This window comes from Anser brachyrhynchus, assembly GCF_964034855.1.
Source record: "Anser brachyrhynchus genome assembly, chromosome: 2".
Taxonomy (NCBI): domain Eukaryota; kingdom Metazoa; phylum Chordata; class Aves; order Anseriformes; family Anatidae; genus Anser; species Anser brachyrhynchus.
This window is the reverse complement of record NC_137695.1, coordinates 41,711,028-41,733,451: the sequence shown is the minus strand read 5'-3', so window position 1 is coordinate 41,733,451 and position 22,424 is coordinate 41,711,028. Positions and strand designations below refer to the sequence as shown.

Here is a 22,424-nt window from a genome sequence, read left to right as displayed (position 1 = left end):
CTGGGGTTTGTTTATATATGGGTGTTATATGGGTATTGTATGCGGCTATAAGTGCCTGCGTTGGCCCTGAGTGCGCAAACACTTAAGCGTCTAAAACCTGAGTATATTTAACCAGTCATATTCCTTACTTCGTTTCCTGTTCCTTTCCTCGTCGTCCGACTTGCCAACGTTAGTGTCAAGAGTTAATTCTAGCCGGGTTTCTGCGAGGGGCATCTCCGCGGTATGTGCGCCCGGTTGACCTTGGTGTCGCCTGTGGGCACCTCAGGATGTACGGGCAGCCTCTCGGTCTGTACCTGGTTTGCCTACTGCTTGTAAAAGCTGCGCTGTCGGAAGCGGAGACGACACAGCGGGTCCTGGGATGACGCATCGTAAAGAAGCGAAAGAAGAAGGTTTACAGGAGTTGGAAGATAAGAGGGGAACTGCGAGGAAGCCCAGCAGATCTCCAGGAAGCAGAGAGACCACGCTAGTTTCACCCCAGCACCAGGAAGTGTAGCATGGCCTCTGCGGTGGGCCTGAGACCATCCAGCATCAAGCGGAGTGCAGTTACAGTGCTACGGGGAGGGTGGGCCTGAGGTTGACTTGAAGCGCCACTGCAGACTGAGTGCTGCTGGATGCAACTGCGAAATACATGTTTATAAACTTCAGGTGCAAACCGAAGTTTGCAACCAACTTGTAACTCTCAAAATTCAATGCAGAAGGGCATGAATTAAGTTTTAAGCTTAAGATACCTTTCATATGCTGCCTAAATGTTGTAAATGAAACTGTACTTAAAAAAATTCTCATGAACGACTAATGCTGCATAATGCAGTTACCCAGCTTCTTAGTGTTTACTTAGTTTGTATACATAATTAAAACTTTCAATTTCTTCAGGAATCCTTATGAAGAAAAATATAGATTAATTCGGATTGGAAATCCAGCATTTTCCACGAGGCTGTTGCCTGTCAGAGGAGCAGTTGAATGTTTGTTTGAAATGGGATTTCAAGAGGTGAGTATAAACTAGTTATTTCAGATGTTTTAATTGGTTTACACGCTAAAATTGAAAATTGGATACCTTCTTTTATCTCAGTTGCAAGGCACTAGTTTTCAAGCCAATTGCTATTTTCTTAGTTTAATTTCAAGCCTTGTTCACAAATACCAGTGGTTAACCAACAGAAAACTTTGGTGAGGCTACTTCAGAAATCCTGATGGAGTGAGAGCTAAACCGATCTGTGTAAGATTGGTTTTCAGCTGCTCACGTACCCTCCTAGTTCACTTAATTGTCAGATATATATACATGGTGGGAATTGAAAGGAAAACCCCCTATTTTAGATACAACCTACTATTACATGGACAACAGGCTGTAGTTTCCATGTTATAAACTTACCTACCAAAACTGTCATCTGGATGAAAAAAACAATCCTGCTTTTCTGCTGCTTGTTCCCATCACCAACAGGGTTTATCTAACAGTGAGATTGAAAGTACTTCTTTTGTTATTTTAAGGAGACTAATTTTTAGCCAATTCACAGTGCATCTGCACAAGTACTAGCGTTGTCATGACAGCAGTGGAGGGCAACAGACTACTGAAGTAGTGGCAGGGTGGGACTTAGACAGTTATAACTGAAATAGTTATGAAACTACGTCCTAAAATAGTCTCAAGTGAATCTTGATTCTGTTGCTTCATAAAACATGTATTTCAAAGATTGCTTCGCGTGCTAAAATAGTCCCCATCTTGGTATATTTTAACTCCAAAGCTTGTTGAGCTAGAAGCAGCCTTTGTAATTACAGCAGTGTTGGGGTGAAAAGCCAGCTCTCAATTAATGGTGCAAAGATACTGCTCTAGCTTTGCTTTATTTTGTCTGCATGCATATGTAACCATGGCATGAAACTGACATTGTTTAGTTCTGGCTGTTGTGAGACCTCTGCCTTCTGTTCTGGTGAAGTCAATTATTTGTCTTAAAGTTAAATAAATAAATAAATGTGTGCTGAAAGAGATGATGACTGCAGAGTAGAGAACTGGGTCTGTGGATTTATTCCTATGCTGATGCTCAGGAGATGGCTTTTAATGATGTGTTTTAGTCAAGAGGTAGTCCATGGAGCTAGTGAAGCACTCAAGCAGCAATAACATAGGCATTTTAAACGTGTCATAAAGTGCTACTCCCACTTCTGTCCAATCTTTAAGAGCATCTTGGCTCAGGCTTCTGGTTATTGTGCCGGTTGAGGCTAAAGTTCAAGAACTTCTGTTAACTGTGTGTTCTGTTTAACTGTGATAGCTAAAAATGTTCACTTGCTTGTCTGCATAGTAAGCTAAATTACTTAATTAAAAAAAAAAAAAAGGACTCCTCTGGATTGGTACATTCCATTCAATCTTGTAATCATAAGAATCCTTGAAGTACTACATCTGCAGTGGCAGGTGACCTAAGGTAACGGTGCAAATAAACACATTACTTGGTTTAATAAATAGAAGTGCTATAGCATTGGAAACCGAAAGTTTTAAACTATGAATGTTTCAGGGTACTTATGTTTTCAGTAACACATTTCTTCATGTTAAGTGCATTGCAACTGATTCCGTCCTAATTACTGATCTTCTGTTACTGTATTGTCACCAGTAATCATGTTGCAATCAAAGATAGGAGCCCAAAAATCAAGCAGATATAAATAAGAATATTTCTAATCTGAAAACTTATAAAAACTAAAAGATGCCAGCATAGAAGACAGTTACAGTGGATGCCGTTCTAGGGGCTTCTCTGAACATTGGCTATCCTCCTGTGTTGCCTAGCGTTTCACTGCTGTCCTGTAAGAACTGAGCATTTGTTTTTCATTTCGGTTGCTGCTGCTTGCTCTGCTAAACAATAATTGTGTTGTTCATGTGTGACTTTGCAAAATAAGTTGCTTACAAAAGTATGTTATTATGAGAGCTTTTCCTCTAGACTGACTGTAGGTACTTATCTAATAGCTTCTGCTGTGAGGGACCTACAAGTTTTTGATGTAAGGAACCTAATCTGAACGCCAAATCCTGCCAAACCTTAGCGTGCTAACTTCCAGTTATTGATACAGCTGTTAGCATTAGCAAATTCAAACCAGTGACTAGATTAGACCTACGTTAAATGCTGAATTAATTTGTCTGAATTTCAGGGGGAAACTCACCTGATTTTCCCTAAGGAAGCATCAATTGAGCAGCTGCGTAAAATCAGAGATCTAATTGCTGGAGAGAGGAGTAGCAGACTGAATGAGTCGAATCAGATCCATAGACCAGGACCCTCTGAAGCTGTAGCCAGCACTCAGACAGCTGCGCATCAGCCTTCGAGACCTGCTGACCCTGTTCGTGCCCCTGCCCAGCAGCAACTGGAAACATCACTTGTGCAATCTCTCGAAATGGTAATTACTGCCTAAAAGCTTTGTAGGAACACTAATTCTGAATATAATGATTGAAGAAGTCGGCTGTTGGAACGGATTGCTCAGGTTGTGTGGTCTCCAAACTCAGAACTTTTCAAGATCTGACTAGATAAAGCCCTGAGCAATTTGGTCTGACCTTCTAGCTAACTCTGCACTGAGCAGAGGACTAGATTAGTTGCATTTTGTTATTTTTGAATGTTTTCTTCAGTCTCTATCCAACTTCAACTTGAAACACGCTATAAATAGAATATCAGCAAGAGATTTTGTTGAAGATGTCCACAGATATGTGTCTTATTGAGCAGGGTGTGCCAAAAAAAAAAAAACAAAATGAAAACATTTTGTATTGGAAGGGAGTAATGTGGGAGAGCACAGAGGCAGGGGGAAGGAAGCTAAGACAAGGTTGTATGCTGTGTTTGGTAGTTGTCTTGTGCTCCAGTTCTTTTGTTGGCTATCAGACTAATATGTTTATAATTGCTGATGTCTCAATTCATGCGTTATGACCTGTGTGCATAGCCTGTGAGGGCTCTTTATTCATGCACAACTGTTTTGAGAGACAGTAATTTGGCCAGGCAAAGACAAATATATAGTTAGTTAAGATGTGTTTCCCTTGTGCAAGAGATTGAGATGAAGCTCGTGGCCAAGAGAAAGAGGGAGGGGCAGAGTCCTCATTTCATCTGATGTTACTTGGCCTGATGGGAGAAGACTCTTAGGACCTCATATTACTTTGGAAAGCAAAGCAGTTGTACTGTTTGATAGAAGATTGAAGGATTCTTTGGCTTAACCCTAAAGAGTTTTCTCCTTTACAACCATTGTGACTTTGGTCTTATTTTGGTGCAAGATGGATCCTCCCAGAAGCTTACTTCTTATACATCCTTCAGCAGACTTTGTCTCTTTTTAAATGATATGAGCAATATGTTGTTGGATGTTGAACTGTCGTGCTGTTTCTTCTCAATACCTATTCAAGATCAGAGGCAGAGAAATGGCACAGCATGGGTTCAAGTGAATAGATACAATGACTGGGTTTATTTTAGTATTGGTTTGTCTGCTTACTGCATGTTACTGTTTCAGCCACTTCTGCGGTGGTGGTTGGATGTGACGGTGAAACTTCACTTGCTGAAGTACTGGTCCATACGTTCCTCTAGGCTTCTTGAGATTCAACATGGGTGATGAGACCAAACTTACACAGTTTAGAAGCAGCTCTATTAGAACTCTGTATTTCTGTTGATCTCTTCAGGGAGTTACACTAACAGCTCTCTGAATCTGTTAAATTCTGTCTGTATAGTCTGTTGATTAGAAGGAAGTCCCTAAAGGACCTTCTGACTGTGACTTGGCCATTTTGTGTGCACAGGAATAGGTGTTTGTTTTTCAGTAAGCAGTATTATTTTTGTATGCACTGCTCTCAGATGTCAGAGAGATTTAGCATGGTTTTTATAGTGTGAGCAGTTTTATTTCTTGCAAGTGTGTTGCACCTATGATTCATGGGGGTCTTGCTAAGCAAAGGCAAAAATAGATTACTTGAACCAGCACAGGAATATTCCTAAATAGCACTGTTCTAGGGGTCTAACCTGTTACTTTTCTTTGTCTTTGGCTCTCTTGCATTTGTTACTGTAAGACATTCTTGACTTTAGGAAAAAGCTCTGGCTAGTTATTACTGTAGTGGATGGATTGTGATCCCTTCCTGGATGATACGGTGATTAAGAGGAGGAGAGAGATGTTAGTTAACCAGGCTAAAGACTGAAGCATGATCTATTGCTAGAGAAAAGGAAATTCAGCAGTATCACAGCTTCTTCCCTGTGTATGTCAGATTCTTGATTTTTAAAGTCTCATTTAGTTTTCTGTGTTATCCCCCTTTAAAGGGAACTAAGTAGCTTGTTAACTACTTAGTAACTTAGCTAGCTAACTTTTTAGGTATGTTGGACTTGAAGATACACGCAGGCACATGCCACTAAGTGACACTTAGGATAACAGACTGAAGAAGCCCAGGTCATGTATTTTGATTTCTAGTGAAATAAGGTCACAGGGCTCTGTGTTCAAAACTGGATCAGAGTTGATCTGAGAGGAAGTAGAAATAGACGAGCAGTGTTCATGAATAATAGAGTCCTGTGAACTGGTTCATGTGGTGTAGCAGTGTCCAGGAAATTGAATGAATTACAGATTCTTTTGTAGATTTCAGGTGGAAGGTGTCCAGAAGGAGAAAAAAGAATCAGGGGTTAAAAATAAAAAGTCAAACTTTGTTAGCAGAGGTGTCTTTTAAAATTCCTCTTCTCCCTGAATCATTACGCTTTTTTATTAAGGATACTATTCAGAGTGCTCGGAGATGACAAGTTGGCTTTATGGCTTGGGTGGTGGTGTTTGTTGCAATTTTTGATATCTTTTCAAATTTATGCTGTTAAAAAGTAAATAATATAACTTGTGAGTATGGAATTGTGACTGATGAGCTAAAATAGGCGGGCTTGGTTCTTCTGGTTTAAGATGGAAGTTCATAAGCCATTTTATGACTGAAAATCCTTTTGCAGGCTGCAAATATCTTGAAAGCACTTCAAAGCAACTTTGAGCATGTGTTAGTATATGAGGATCCTTCTCTTCAGCAGAAAGCACTAGCTTCAATTCCCCTCCAGCAATTGAAAGGGAAGGCTCAGAAAAAGTTAGCACAAGCTACAAGACTGGACAAAGGTAACATCACCAAGTTGCAATGTGTATGAAACTAGAAATATCCTTTCAAACATTTGGGTGACACACCTACTGTGCTTCAGGGGTATGGATTTGGTCAGATGTCTGCAAGTTCCAAATGCTGTTTCTGAGATAGAAATGCCATCTTACTCATCGCTGATTTTCAAATTTTGTATTTTTCGCTTCTCGTTTTTTTTCTCTTTTTAAAATTATTTAATTTTTCTATTTCATTTGTGCCTATCCATCCATCCATTACTTGCTTTCATGTACAAATTCAGAATTCTTTATTTCCAAATTAGCAGCAAACGGCGGTAGGGAGACAAACTGAGTGAGCGTTTATTGTTATAATCCTTACATCTAGAGTGAAATAACTACAAGAGGGAAGGGAGCTAGTTTTTTCTTTATTGTCATTGTTTTGAAGTTGTCAGAGTTTAGTTTTCCTGTCAGTACTACAATTCCAAATTCGGAAAAAAATGCAAAATGTCATTTTTCTTTTTTTAAAATGATGTTTTTAGAGAGATTTCTGCATATGACCTTTCCAAAGCACAACTTCATACAAAGAATCATTGTTCTTGCAAATGCTTAAATGAATAACATTGTTCAAATGCAGCCCTTTTGGAGCAAGAATTGAAGCATAAGCATAAATCTTAGGCACTGATGCTACAAATATGTTTTTTTTAATAAATACAAATTTCTTCTGAATGTACTAAGACTTTGTCCATAGAAAATATGTTATTTCTAACTAAGAGCTTTAGATTATTTCATCAATATAGTGAAATTATACAAGATTTATTTTTTATTTTTTAAATAGGATTCCAAAGCCATATTTAGATTTAAAAAAAGAATCCTTTTTCTTGTAAATCTTTGACAGAATATTTTGGAACAATTCAGCTTGCTTGATAGGGATGTTGTTGATTACAAACCAAAAATAAGCTGCTCTTATAATTTTTCTAAATGACTGTGATATCTCATACAGCCATACTAACCTGTAATTGCACCTTTGGCATGAGTGAACTTTGAGAATGAATTTCATAGTAATTTTTCTTTTTTCATAAAGCTACACTAGGGAGTAGTACACCACATAAGCAAGTACAAAGCATTCTCATCCAGCACCCTACTACAATGCAATAGTAAAAAGACTTAGCAGTAAGAACTAAAAATGATTTAAACTCTTTAAAAAATAAATAAAAAGGACAAATGTACGTCTTAGCCCCTGCTTCGATTCTCTTGTGCACCCTGGTGCCAAAGCAAGGAAGGAAGGAGGGTGATGTTTACAGATGCTTCTTCCCAAGCCATTGAGCTGATCAATTCAAAATGGCTTCCAGGGCTTAATCTAGATGCAGAGTAGAAAATCACTGGGTTGTGACAGTTTGAAAGCATTTTTAAGAGCTTTATAGAGATGTTCCTTTGGAAATGGACTATGTATGAAATATACGGCTAATTAGCCCTTTCAGTGTCTTTGGTTTGTTACTATATTAAGGCTGTCACCTGTGGGAACAACTGTTTGATGCTAAGTGACACTTGTTCTTCTCTAGGATTTTTCCTACCAGGCATCATAGGAGTTTGGCTCATAAAGACTGTGTTTTTTTGACTGTTTTCCTGTACCACTTTCCATTAGAAAGATGGCTTGTGCAGTTGAAAATAGCTGCATGTTACAGCCAGCTGTTTTCTGTTCAAATAGATCACGTTTGTCATTCTTTCCATGCGATGTTTGCACGCAGGGCCTATTTTACAAACCAGAAGAAGAATATTCATAAGATACCAGTTACATTTTCATAGACAGACTCTGGTTTATGTGTTGCTGTCCAAGAAAAGAACATAGCCAGTGCTCAGAATCTTCTCATTCTGTTCTTGTCAGGAAGTTCAAATGCGCAAGCATGTTCATTTTATATGCAGTAACACTTTGTTAGAATGTTTCAGCACAGACGTTTTGCACATACAATACGTTAAAATTTCCGTTGTTATGTAATTATAAGTCAGTCTGAAGTCTCAGGTTTTCTTGCTTTGATTAACAGATTATCTTCTCTAATGCTTTTCGTATTCTTGGCAATGTGTGTTTAATAGTTAGGGGCCCTTAGTCTTCCATACCAGACAAAACTTTAGAGGAGGATGTGAATTGAGCTCTAGATGAACGAAATATACATCTTCATCTATTCCTTCTTCACCATCCCGAAGAAGAAGCTAGTGCACAGATCTAGTCAAACTTCCTTTTAAACAATTTTTTTGTCTTCATATTTTCATAAGTCAGACCTGTCTGCATTGTGACTATAAGCAAACTGCAGTCATAATAACTGGGTATTAAATACTGATGATTGCAGTGTGGCCTGGATGGTGGAGTTAATAGGAAGACTTACTTTATGAATCTGAGGACTCTTCCTCAGATCACTGTGGGCATTGGAGCAGAATGTACATTTAAAGACTCTAAGGAGTTAGAAGGGATGGATCTCTTTTAGAAGACTGGATTTAATAATTTGTTAGGTAAAGTGAGGTTATTTCTAGATGGTGGAATAGCAACAGTATAACATGTATACCTGTTGTGAACATAGGTCAAAAGGTCAGAAGAGTCTAGTGTGTACTAATGTGGTAGAATCAGAATAGAAAAATAGTGATGTCCTGTGTCACCTTGAGTGAGCTGACAAACCTATTATTTGCTGAAGTTATAAACAAACTCATCTTTGTTTACATAGCATTTGTACATTTTCTTCAGTATTTAAGCTGGATAAGACTGCTACTGGTGTCTGATTATTTGAGACTATGAAATAAAAGCAACTGTTACTCATAGTTTAGTAGCAAAGAATGAGAGAAGAATGTTTAGGAGCAAAAAAATAATTTGTATACTATCTCTTCCGTAGTCCTAGAAGAATATGAGGGGAATGAGGGAAGTTCACCTGGCTTCACTGTATATCTAACTTGTTTTTCTGAGAATTTCCTAATTCTTACTCCAGCTGTAGTGTTCAGCAGTGCAGTTTTTTTTTGTTGTTGTTATTTAAATATAGTTTGCCATTACTCAGTCTTCAGAACTTAGATTTTTCATTCTGGTGGTTTTTAATCAACATATGAACCTTCATTTTATGAGATTTTTTAAAATATAATAAGGCCCCAGGAGACAGTGATCTAGGTAGATACTGAAAAGTTAGCTGAATTATTGTTTTGCTATTTGATCTAACTGTGTGTTGTGTAAATTTTACAGGTGTGCATGTGAATGAAGACGACTTCTTGTTGTTGGAGCTCTTGAACTGGTTTAAGAATGACTTTTTTCATTGGGTAAATAGTCTTCCTTGCAGCAGGTGTGGTGGGCAAACAGAACATAAAAGTGACAAGCTGACACCGACTGATGATGATCTAAGGTGGAATGCTAGTCGAGTGGAAAATCATTACTGTAACCAGTGTCAGTTCTGTAATAGATTCCCAAGGTGAGCATACAAAGATTTGCTTTGTTTTTTTCTTGTCTTTCACGAAACAGCTATACATTTGTGCATTTTGTTCACAGGTCTTGTTACATGAAAGATTAGAGAGGCCTTTTTAAGCAACATGATAGGATGATTGATGAAACAGCAATCTATCTTTAAGATTAGATAGATAGGCAATCATGACGTAAAGATTTTGAAAAGTGAAATGTGTTTTCTGTTATTCTGGTTTTTTTCACCTCTAGGTATAATAATCCTGAGAAACTTCTGGAAACCAGATGTGGACGCTGTGGCGAGTGGGCTAACTGTTTTACACTGTGCTGCAGAGCTGTAGGGTTTGAAGCCAGATATGTCTGGGACTGTACAGGTAACAGTATTACAGAATGTACTAATACAAATTATTCAAAATGAGGTTATAAATTTTATGTTTCTAAGGTTATATTAGCCTATAGGCACCATGTAAAGCTATGCAGTCCAGCTAACAAAGAAATATAAATTCTGTTTCTTCTCATGCCTGAGAGATGAAATACAGTTCTGCAACTAAGGTTAGATGCCTGACTTCAGTGATAATCTTTTGTCAAATCAAAGGGAACATGATCCTAAGATAGTGTTCTGCGTTATTAGTAGAGAGAATCTATCCCTATAATTCATTGTTCACTTTCCACCTTTCTTATGTAGATCATGTATGGACTGAAGTATATTCTTCATCTCAGAAAAGGTGGCTTCACTGTGATCCCTGTGAAAATGCCTGTGATAAACCTCTTCTCTATGAAACTGGGTGGGGAAAGAAGCTCTCCTACATAATTGCGTTCTCCAAAGATGAGGTAGGAATAGTGATGCTTTTTTTAAAAACAAACAAAAAAAAACAAGCTTACCCTGAGGCAAATGTGTGAAGTAACTTGATTCCCAGAATTATTAAGGGAAAAAACGTACTTTTATTAGCTAGCTTCTTTATTTTAAGCCAGACATATGGGAATTTTGTTTGCTTTATTTTCTTCTTCAACTTGTGCTTGAGGTTGTTGATGTCACCTGGAGATACAGCTGTAAACATAAAGAAGTACTCACTAGAAGGACAGCGCTTAGTGAAGCTACACTACGTGAAAAAATTAACACACTCAATAGAAAGGTATGTAGCTTTTCTTAAATAGGCTTCTTTAAGTGAAACATAAGCGTTTTCCTTGAATGTGAAGTTTTTGAACAAAGGAATGTGTTTTGTAACCTCATGGAAATGTCTCTGCTTTATGGAAAGTAAAATGTTGCTAATTGTAAGGAACTCATTTTGCACATGGTACTTAAGCAAGGTAGTTAAGAGTTGTTCACAGTGTTGAACTTATCTCAAGATAAAGAATGGTATGTTATCTCATACGTTTCAGGAATGTATGTGTCTGTACATAAAATACATATTGATACATATTGTGTGTATGTTTGTTTATTTTTTTCCTTAACAGATTTTAAGTACATCTAATCATCAACAGACATGGTGATAAACTACAACTGCTTTGTAACTACATGGACTGTTTAAAGGCACTTGTAATCAATAATGCTATAACTTGGAAAGCAAATTAGGCCTACATTTCCTGTTAACTACAAATACTATTGTTTCCATTACCTCTTTTTTTTTTACAGGGTCTAGAAAGTTGTGAGGGGGGGAATGATTCACAGGTTCTTTCCTAGACTTTCAAAAAGTGTTGATAACATCAGTAGAATTTTGGCTCAGAGCCACATATACCAATCATTAATGTACCCAAACCAGCACATGGAGCCATTTGCACCTGTATGTTACAGTCACAGAACCTGAGTGCACTTAGTATCTCTGCTAAACTTTTTTCCTCCCTTCTTGTTGCAGGATAAACTTTTCTTGACTCAATATACTAGAATCCCACAAAACACTGAACCACCCTTACAGTTCAATTTGTGTCCCCACTTCCTTCCAGGGCTAATTTCTCTGCACAGAAACATTAGTTCCTGTGACAGAGTAAAGCTGATTGCTTAATAAACACATTATTCCTTTTTAGAGACCTGCTGGCTTGAGGGTTATAGTCACATGCTGTGAAGAGTTGAGCTGGACTCATGATTTCAAGCCCTGGCTTTAAAACTTTCATCAGTAATGAAAAATCAGTCACATGCAGAGTAGAGCACAGACAAGGCTGACCACAAATTAACAAAACGAAGTGAAGGATCAGAAATTCAAGTTGAGGAACATGTGCACTTTGTGAAGGGTTGTAGGCATTTAGTGAAGTCCTCTGATCGTTGAACCCTTGCTGCTACAAAACTGATCTGAGGGTCTTTTAATTCTGGTCAACCGGAGATAGCAGTCAGTCACCAGCTTCTTCTCCACCACTTGAAGAAAACCTTGGAAATGGGGTGCTGGTTCAAGACTGAGCATTAGCTGATACTACTGATAGAGACTTAGGAGGAAGAAAATTAAAAATACAGTGGCAGTATTGATGGAATGAGGAAAAGAATGTACAAATGACTCATGGGCTGATTTGCCTGACCACCTCCTTATATCAGTGATGTTGCTGTAAGATCGTGCTCTGTTTCACTTACAGAAGCATAGAGAACTCCAGTAAAAATGTGTTGCCATCTCCAACAGATGGTGCTGCATGATGGTCTGATTCTTACTTCTATCCACCTTCTTTATAGGTGCAGCTCATGAGCTGACATGAGCACTTTTCAAACAAGAAAGAACAGGTGCTCTGGTAATTTTTTAAAGGAAATTTTCATTAAAAGCTAAGTACAAGGAAGAAAGCTATACATGTGCTTCCCAAACACCCCTGGGTTTCTCTACATATGGAAAATCCCAGACCTTTCTTCTCTATCCTGCATGCTTTCCCTACTCCTTTCAAGTATTATTAAGTCTGCCTTCTGGATCTAATAGAACGCCTTTGTCAATCTCTTTTAATGGTGTCTTATTTTGATAAATTACCCTCCCTTTCTCCAAGCTGAGTGATACTCATTCTCCTTCTCCTGCCATACTTTCTTTTGCCCAGTAGCTGTTCAGGATATGTGTGACAGGGTTAATTTAAGTAGTGTCTGTAAGTAACTGCTCTTAGTCTCTATTCTTTTGTCCGTTATAGTTGAAATTGGGTTTCCAGGGACTAGAGGTCATTTGCAATCAGATTGCTTGAAGAACAGTTTTTGTTTCTGACTTTTGTCCTAGTCCAAGGGCCTTTCCTGAAGTTCGTACTACGGAGACAATGCAGTGGGAATCAAAGGGCCATTACAAAACGGCTGGTTGAGGATCTCCAGGGGCTATTCAGTAGCATCTGCTGTCAGTGGATGACTAAGGCTGCTCACTGATAGAAACATCAGTATGTTTTATAGCAGGTTTCCATTACTCTAGGTCTCCATTGCATTTCCTTCACTGCAGCCTATTCAGCAGATAATTGATGTAGGTTGAGGCCAACATCTAACTTTCCCTTTTCCAGTCATCAGCTAGAGCATGGTTCTTCACTTGGAGGGACTAGTCTCAGTATCTCTTGATGCAGAACCCCAACACAGCATCTTTCAATTCAGTTCCTCTAAGTTACAGCTGAAGAGAAGCACAGTATACAGTACACATTATCACCTTTGCTGTGATGTCAGTGAAGACAATCTATGAGGTTGATATTTTGCTTTCCTGTGTAAAGAGCAGCTGCTCTGATTGTTATTTCTCTGTGTGTCTCTATGTTTAGTGGCTAAGCGGAGACAACACACCAATTTAAAGGATGTTGTATGCCTGTCACCCTTAAATGGAAAAGGGACACAGGTAGTTTAATCTATTCAATGCATGATTTTGCTTCTCAGAATTACTGTGTGTTTTATTTGGGTCAGGCACTCCTGAATGGGTGTGTAGCCAGCCTGCTGATCACCTAACACCTGCTGTCATTCTGTACTACCCTATCACACCTTGACTACAACACTCTTCTTTGCCTACTTTGTATGGGCACTGCCAGGCACTAGTCCGTTATACATCAACTAACATATAGAAAGAGAAGGGAGACCTCGTAGCTTTCCACTGCCTTCGTTGGAAGGTGATGGTGGGGCAGGGAAACAAATGATTTTATTTGATCCAGAACCGGATCTATTTTGTTTGTAACTGTGAATGATTATTGCTACGGTCGGGTCAGGTCTTAAAAGGAGAACTAATAAATCAGAGATAAAACTGCAGCCATCTTGGGGTGATTGATGTGAGATGAACCAGCATCCATGTTAATGGTTTGACTTTCAGTTTCAGTCCTCAAGTTATCTGTTGCTTACCCAGCAGTGGGTCCACTTAAATTGCAGGTTATCAGTCAGTCTCCCAAAAGCATGGAGTTCTTATAGAAATGCGAACAGCATATGATGCAGAAATTATTTTAAAGCTGCAGTTCACAACCCCTCTTCCTTCCTATTCCCTCTGTCTGCCAAAGAAAGGCAGAGTCTGGGCATGCATGTAGAGCACAATGCCTTAAGAAGAAACAAAAGCAGGAAGTTTAAGCCATGACAGTGTATAATGGAGTTCTTGTAATCCATTTCAGAGCACCAGTGCTACTGACAACAATGTCATTTACAGGAAATTTAGTAACAGGTTTTCCGAGCGTGTTCACTGTTGATCTCTGCAGAGTCAAGGCGTTACACATCTTAGCTTACTGCTGGCACTTATATGCAAGAGTGGGTTGGGAGGTGTGAGGGGAGGGAGCAGTGACATGAATTTGCATACTTGTACACTACAGTTGAGAAACTCCCTAATTTCTTGTGTAATACATAAAAGGCCTGTCTTTGGAAACACTCCTTTTGTGCAAAACCTCTCTGTTCTTCTGACAGCTTTTTCAGATACTGTTACAACAGATGCAAAGCAAGGGCAACTAGTTCTCAGTGTGGCATCACCAATATCAGTGGTGATAACCTCTGACACTGGGATTCCCTTCCTCAAAGTGGCCCAAAGAGGATTGTAGAGTGGAATTAATAACTTGGGGTAAGCAATATCAAAATTCCTCTGAGCTGGAGTGCATCTGTAGAGCTGCCTATGGATACCCAGGTGCCTAGGCAAGTGTCAGGTCCAGGAAGGCCTGGTATTTCATAGGGAAGTGCTGGAGTCACTGCTCATCATTCATTAGTGCAGTTGTATTTCCTCCTTGTTATGTTAGAATTGCTAATTGGCAACTGGAATTCATGCGACTGAAGTTATTTCTCATCATATCTCCATATCTACTTTCCTTTATCCAGTTCTACATTGCTTTCTGGAACAAAGGCCCTTCCAATGCCTGTTTTCTGATCCCTAGTAGAAAAAATTCTGGGCTCAGGACTGCTTTTGACATGACTGGAATATTTATTGGCCAGAAGTTTTAGGTCTTAATGGGCTGAGTGTGCATGCCTTGTCTCATCACAAAAGTGGAAAAGAAAAGCCATGTACATACCCAGTCTTGAACTTAACTTTCCATCCCTGTACAGGTGTACCCTACAAAGCTCAGGAAAAAGGCTTTACCAATTATCTCTGTATATTTGATGTGAAATTGTGGAGACTAAACCCCAGCCTGCTAATGATTTTTTTTAATGTATATAAAAACATACCCCTAGTTTTATTCATGTGCCCAAAGAGCGTGTCATGTAATTTTTTTCTTCTCCTCTAAGGTTTGCTTAATTTACCTGGAAGTATGACTTTTTTCCCCTCAGTTTTCTGGTATCTGCAAAAATAGGAGTGTCATAGTTTATCTATGATAGAATCAGTCACTGTGAATTAATTCTTTCAGGGACCAACTAAATCTTTTGTTTGGATTTAATCACAAAACCAAGACTGCTGCCAGCCATATCACTCTACCTTAGAGAAGAAAAGTTTGACCCAATAATTATGTTTGCTTACTTTTTCCCCAGATAATATCAAGAACAGCTAAGGTACAGAATACATATGAATAACTAAAAAATATGCTATGGAAGTATTTTACCATCCAAGCAAATGCAAACATAGCACAAGCCTTATTTTAAAATAAATCCACACAGTTAGTGCATGAAAATTCACAGAAAAAGCACCTAAACACCACTGTCAAATAACTGTACAGTTATGACTGATTTATATTTGCACATGTGGAATAAAATTAATTTTTCTAACAGTCATTCTAAACTTTAAATGTTACTGTTTTTTCTTTTTTTTTCCTGCTGATGTCAGTCTAGAGCAGAATTAAAAATAGTGTTTTTTTTCTGAACTTTTTACTTTTTTTCTTAAATGTGTTTTCAGAGACAACGATCCTTGGCAGAAAGCAGAAAAGGAGAGCTCTTGCAAAGAACAATCGTGGAGCTTGTTGAGTTCATTTCTCCTAAACCACCTAAACCAGGAGAATTTGGTGGAAGGACATCAGGTTCAATGGCTTGGCGAGTAGCCAGAGGTGAAGCTGGTTCAGAGGTATTTAAGTTTTCCACTGGTGACCATCCTAGAGGTAGCTAACTCTAGAGGTTCTGTGACTATGGTCTGCAGAGGAACGAGTCAGTGGTGTAGGTAGACTGAAGATTGTGTTCAAACAATGAAACTTGGAAAAGCGTTAGGTGCCAGTTTGTGAGTTCGGTAGAGGCACACAAGAAAGTTTTGAGGACTTACTGTAGTTTATTGATTCAAAAAATGTTTGACAGTAACTGAATCCCATGAAAGTGTGTTTTGCACTTAAAAGTTGATTTAAAAATATTTTTTTTCCTTTCGATTACTTATGATGTAACAACTAGGAAGTTTTAAGGCAGTTCAAAGCTGTTAGGAAAACTTTTTAAATTGTGTACTCGTATTACTAGGTTCTCTTGGTTAAAGCCTAGAAGAAGGTTTTGACCAGCTATTTTTGTTAATAAAACAATGCAGGAACAATTAAGATTGTGTGAACGGAACACGCTCTTAAATAAGGCCAAATGGTTTTCTTATCAATGTTTTTGACTATTTCAGAATGCAAGACTTTATTTTGAATTCTTTTATGATAAGATAGTTTCCCAGAACTTCAGACATTTTTAGCTTGAGCTGGTATGTAAAGATGTGACTTAAACCATCACTCACTACATTGATTTTGTAGTGATCCTGTCATCTGGAATGATTGTCAACCCTAAATAGAAGTGGTTAGGTGAGATTAATGGGTTTCATAACATTAAGTTTCAGAAACTAAGAATTTCAGTTCTCTATAGCTTGGAAGATTTGATTATTTTTTTTTGCTGAAACTCATAAGAACAATGGAAAATCTTTTATAAATAAGTAATTAAAAAGTAATCCTGTGAAGTTACAAAGTTTGTGGCTTACCTTTTTTTTGAAGTTGATTCTGATTTTGAAGCTATTATATATAAGCCACCTGTATATAGACTTACACACAGGCTTACATTTGGTATTCAAAATATCCATTTACCTGTTATTATACAAGAATTAGAAATACACTCGGCATATAAGATTTCTATTCCTAACGTGTTAATCTCTTTCCTTAAATTTACTTATTTTATGTTGTCTAATGATTTGCTTCTAAAACTAATTATGTGAAAAATTAAAACATAAAAGTATTGTTCCTCTCTTTAAAAGGTGCAAGTCTATTGTCAGAAAGTAGTTTATTTTTTTTCAGAAATGCTTTTTTTCTGTGACCTCTTTAAAAATTAAGGTGTTTTTTATTTTTATTTTCAAATTTTATTTTCCCAATTGGCAGCAAAACTGAATTGGGAAATCATGGTACATTGATTAAAAGTAACATAGTCTTACCGAAATTCATTGGGGATTGAACGTGCTGGTTTTTTTGCCTTTTTCAGAAGAGAAAAGAAGTAATTTTTGTTCCCTCTGAAAAAGAGAAGACATCTAAACTCTTCCACCTCATCTACAATATAGTAGAAGATAGTTATATACGGATTTCCAATAATAATGAAAAAATAACTGGCTGGGAAGCTGGTGTTTGGAAGGCAGAGTCTATTTGGAGAAAGGTTGAAACAGATTGGAAAATGGTAAGGGTAACATTTATTAGAAGTGTTAAATCTACCATTAAAGTATGATAATGTGAGTAAAATAGAAAATTCTTGCCCATGTGTGACATCAAAACCTCTCTTGGTGCCCATACAATTTAGCTGATGTTAGTAAATGTTACTGTTAAGCTTCAGAGAAGGTTGCCAGATGATTTAAGAAATTGGGAATAATTTTAGCTCGCCTTTCAGAAAGGTAGAATCCCTGCTAGAGCACCAAATTTTAAAAACTGTTTTCCTTAATATGCTTTTGGGCAAACTTAGGATGCATTGCTGTTTTATTGAAAAGCAATCCTTCTCTCCAAAAAAGTTTTTTTTTTTGGCTTAGGAGAATAGCTTTGTAGTGTGTATTATATCTCTTTGATGCACAGCCAAAGGAAGAAATTGTCATCCTAAACATTATGGTTCCATCTGCAAGAAGGCAAAAAACTGTCAGTTAGCCAGATTATTGTATACCCTGCCCAGACTCCTTCCCATCTGTCAGGACACTGAGCAGCAGAAGAATCATATGCTCTAAATCTAGGAAGAAGAGAATTGATGCCTGTAGGATGGGAAAGGGTCATTTACTAGCAAACAGCTTTTCCAGTGACAGCTCCCAACTGTGGAACTGAGCATTCCTGTCAGGGACTAGAGCATGTTATTGCTCTGTTACACTGTCATCCTACTAGCCTGAAAGGTCTCTGGCCAAACATTCGTACAGCTTAAGCAATGTTTTTCTTCCCAGTAATGAAAAATGGATCAAGTGTATAATTCTCTTCTGACATTTTCTGTTCTGGGTCTATACATAAATGACTTGCAAAATGCTATAGGAGAATAACTTAGGTTATTATCCCAAAAGAGAAGAAAAAAATAGAGAATAATATAAAAGATGTTACAGAAGAGTAGATTAATAGGAAAAGAAGGCAACAAAAACTCAGAAGAAGGGACATCTGTTTTCTGCCTCCCTAAGATCTGCTAAAAATCTGGTAGCACATTATATCTTCAGATCTCCAATGATCAGTCATCCTCACTTTTGTAAGAAACATCATCTTTGCAGTGAAACCAATTATAAGTCTTCTGTTCTGCTCAGCTCTACTAATCAGATAAAACGGAGGAACTGGTCTATAAGACCAGACAGAAAGACTTCTTACCCTTGTATTCAAGAGCTCCTCAGTCTTTCTGGATAAAGGATGAGAGAATGGCCTTGAAAAAATAGGAGCTCTATATATCTAGGTATATCTCAGCCTTGTGGGTTAGAATATTAGTTCTACAGGAATGGCATCCTGTAGAATGGTTTTGTATGAATCTAAAATGATTTTTTTCTTGTGAGTTGTTAGTATTATGGGAGGTAGTCGAGGGAAAGGTTGCTTGGGGTTTGCACATTGGTGTTTTTTTGTTTGTTTGCTTTAACTTCTCAAGTACATCTAGTAGGTACAAATTTGGAGTTTGATTCAGCGGCAGTCCAAGAAATTCACCAACCAAAGGAGCCTTCATAAAATATTTTGTTTATCATTTAGTGTGTGATGAATGGAAAGTACATGTAAAAAGATAACTGTAGGTATTAGCCTAGGAGTAACAGAAAAGTGCCTGTTGTGTTTTATGTCTTTGCCATGTCATTGCAAAATGATTGAGATGGCATGTATCAATTGATCATCATAGTCAATCCGGTAGTAGCAAGATTACCTAGAGGTAGTTTGGCATCTAGTCCTCAAACAAGCAGACCACAATAGGTGGTGATAACATCGTAAGATCTGATATCCATTGGTTTTAAAAGCTTGTCTTCTAGAAGGCTTCCTCCAATGGAAGAGAATTTGAATGAGATGATTTTTTTTCTGAATTCACGCTTTTTTCCAATTATGCTGGAAAAACACTATTCAGGTGTAAAAGTTAGAGGAGAGTCAAAAAAGACACAAATGGGAACTTGTCAGTTTCTGATTAAATGCTCGGATACTACAATGGAAGATGAACCAGGCTAACGTGTTGGTTTTTATCCCTAACGCCTATGTTTAATGCATCTCATCCAAATAGTAATGAATGGGGAGTTTTGACATCCTTACAAAAAAATGATGGTTCAGTGAGTTCTGATCAAGGAAAATCTCATGCTAAAAGTAGTTGAAGTACTTAAATACATGTGTGGAGATAAGCACTTTCATGAGCAGTAAGATTATATTCACATGAAAGCAGGTTATGTTGTTACATTTCCATACGTAATCTTCAGGTGTAACACCTCACACCTTTAGCACTTTCCAACTTTCTTATGCATGAGAATTAACACTTTTGTGCCTGGTGCATAGTAAAATGAAAATTCTGATTTATTGTCTGGGAATGATATTTCTATATTAAGGTGAGATCTTAGTAAAACATATTACCGTGCTTTATTATCATCTCATTCAGAGTTTTTATTTCCAGTTTTAATATCTAAAGAGCTGCCTAAATTCACTCAGCGTGACATTAATCACAAGTCTGGACATGTCAGAATTTTGGTGACAGTTTTCGTTACTATGGATTCCAAAAGGATTGTGGCTGGTTTGAGTCTTTAACCTGCAATGTTCATTATACGAATCAGATTTGAAAGTAGCCTTATGTTGAAAGTACTGCATATTACAAAAATCTTATAAGGATTCATAGTAACCCTTCAATGAATGTTGACTTATGAGCCTGACTCTTCAGCCACGTGATATTCAAAACATATTTAATGCTGGACACATTAAATTATGCAAATCTCTAACAGCTCAAATAATATCAATACAGGATGTATATATGCATAGCATGTATGATTTACCTTAATCAAGACATGAAGTTCTAGGAGTGGTGTGCAGTCAGGAGCCACATCTGAAGAATCTAAATTACTCATTACAGTTTTCTTCATCAGCAATACTGAGCAACAAAAATTAAACTGAGGGTGGGGGCCTGTAGATTTATATAAAAGCCAGAAGTCTGCTTTTTTAAAATAATAAGCGTAGATATTTTCATGGGCCAAACTTCAATGAGCATGTTGAAATAGATTAGTGGAGTCCCTAGTGAAGGGCTGTGAATCATGTACGATTCCATAACCGTGGAATAGATTTAGGGGTTCAGAATGAGTGTATACAAAAGTGTGCTACAAACAGTTTTAAATGTTCAGAGGCTTAATAAAGAATGGAAGTATGCTATCTTAAGATATAATATCCTTATTACAGTGATTAATCAGATGTGTGTTAATCATCACAGTTTTTTGACATAATGTCTGTGTCTTATTTCCACTTAGGTTTATTTAGCCAGAAAAGAGGGGTCATCCTCTGCTTCCATCAGCTGGAAGTTTGAATGCAAGTCAGCTGGTCTAAAAATAGAAAACGTTTCAATTAGGACAAGCAGTCAGACATTTCAAAGTGGAAGAATAAAGTGGAGAGTTTACTCTCCCACAACAGAAATTGCTCTCTTAGGAGGTAAGTGTGGAATTATATTATGCAGCACAAGTGTAATTGCAAATAAATAGTTTATATAGGAAGAGCACTGGGCAGATATTAATAATTACACACAATGCACATTGAGTTTTCTAACTCAGTCTTCAGCAAGGTCAAGAAAATACTGTGTATTTAATCAAAATTGGTATTAAAAACTGGTACAAAACCCAAGTTGAGTAGTATACAGAACCCTACCTGCAACGCAGAAGAATTAGCAAAAACACAGAGGATAAAAGATATCTGTGTGTTTTACCAGGAAGGACAGATGTTTGTGTATGTGGTAGCTTCAGTCTTGCCTAAGTCCTCTGAACATGAACAATAAACAAGTAATAACAAAAAATTGCCACTATTTTTTTTTCTGCTGCTGATAGATTAATGTGAGTAGTTAAGACTCAGACCCTTAAACATTCATTAGAAGTTACCCTTTTTTATAAGCATCCTAACATTATATGCTGTCTGGAGCAGTGTTTTTTTTAATAGTTTATCTTTTTCTTCCAATAGATAAAAATCTTTGCTCCTACTCAGATTTTTGTGGTGCAACAGAAGTTACATTGGAAGCAATTCTAAACGGAGGGGATGGTGAAACTGCATGGCAACACACACAGCTGTTCAGGGAAAGCTTAACAGGATGTGGAGAAAATTGCTTGGAGATAATTATAAAACTACTGACCTCTGAGAGCCTGAAATAAAGAGTGAAATAAATCATCTTTGGATTCCTTGAAGACACTATGTCATGGATACAACATGAAGACTTGGTTGGCAGTCCCCGCTTGTCCTGTTGGCAGCTTATTTCCTGTTTCAATCCATCAGTTTAGCCAACTTGAAACTGCAGAAGTGTTGAATAGGTAAACATCACAATGAAAACCTTCTTCATTTTTAAAACACCAAAATTAAGGGATTGAATCATTAAAGTAATACCCTTTGCTTAAACTTTGAAGAAAGGAAAGCAGATTTTAGAAACCAAAACATGATTGTAGGAGTACAGAGCAATTTTAATTTGAAGTTTTGAGGTTGTCTTGCTGATTTATTTTTTTTTAATAACCCAAGTCTTGGAAAAATGGTTTGAATTCCATTTTCTGGTTGCAACAGACATTGTGATGATTTTAAAATATTTTAAAGAGTAATAGAAGCCTTAGACATTTTAAAAGAAAAATCTGATTTTATGTAATAACCAGAAAAGCTGAAGTAAGAGAAATATTGAAGCAATCTTAAAATAATATTGTTATATATCTAAGTATTAAACTTGTTTTAATACCTAGAAATGTTTGGACATATGATTATGCTAGGAAAATAAACTAATTTTGAAAGAAATATTCATTATGTACCTAAAATTTTGTCATGGCTTGTGATATGAAATTTAGATTTGAAAATGAATAAGAGCATCAGAATCTTTTTATATGCAAAAAAAATATTCATTATACATATTCTTTTATAATATAAATTCAAATTTATGCACCTTTTTACAGATTTATGAAGTGTATAGGTTGAAATAATTTTTTTTAGCTATTGTCTTGAGGTGCTTTTAATACTGTTCTCAAATTTGATGCACAAGCGTGTACAATTTTTCTGTTCCTTTATGCAATGTTTAAATTTACTTGCATTGGATATAATAAAACTGCCACCCAGGAGA

At 37.2% G+C, this 22,424-nt stretch overlaps 2 protein-coding genes across 4 annotated transcripts in view; one reads left to right on the top strand and one right to left on the bottom strand.

Annotated features, from left to right (window-relative positions):
* OXSM (3-oxoacyl-ACP synthase, mitochondrial) overlaps positions 1-267 on the bottom strand; it is an 8,744-nt gene extending 8,477 nt beyond the window's left edge. Inside the window, exon 1 of the mRNA XM_080579142.1 lies at positions 129-267. The gene's annotated coding sequence lies outside the window, so the exon portion shown is untranslated. The remainder of the gene's footprint in view (positions 1-128) is intronic.
* NGLY1 (N-glycanase 1) overlaps positions 1-22,424 on the top strand; it is a 22,728-nt gene extending 304 nt beyond the window's left edge. Inside the window, exons 1-12 of one of the 3 annotated variants that reach the window (XM_080579138.1) lie at positions 190-542; positions 871-985; positions 3,112-3,354; positions 5,889-6,045; positions 9,233-9,455; positions 9,695-9,816; positions 10,128-10,273; positions 10,465-10,575; positions 15,646-15,810; positions 17,169-17,357; positions 20,599-20,776; positions 21,296-22,424. In XM_080579138.1, coding sequence (XP_080435264.1) covers positions 971-985; positions 3,112-3,354; positions 5,889-6,045; positions 9,233-9,455; positions 9,695-9,816; positions 10,128-10,273; positions 10,465-10,575; positions 15,646-15,810; positions 17,169-17,357; positions 20,599-20,776; positions 21,296-21,483 — 1,737 coding nt within the window. In that variant the 5' untranslated portion in view covers positions 190-542; positions 871-970 and the 3' untranslated portion in view covers positions 21,484-22,424. Of the gene's footprint in view, positions 1-189; positions 543-870; positions 986-3,111; positions 3,355-5,888; positions 6,046-9,232; positions 9,456-9,694; positions 9,817-10,127; positions 10,274-10,464; positions 10,576-15,645; positions 15,811-17,168; positions 17,358-20,598; positions 20,777-21,295 lie in introns of those variants that run through there. The other 2 variants (XM_080579136.1, XM_080579137.1) reach the window with 2 other exon arrangements.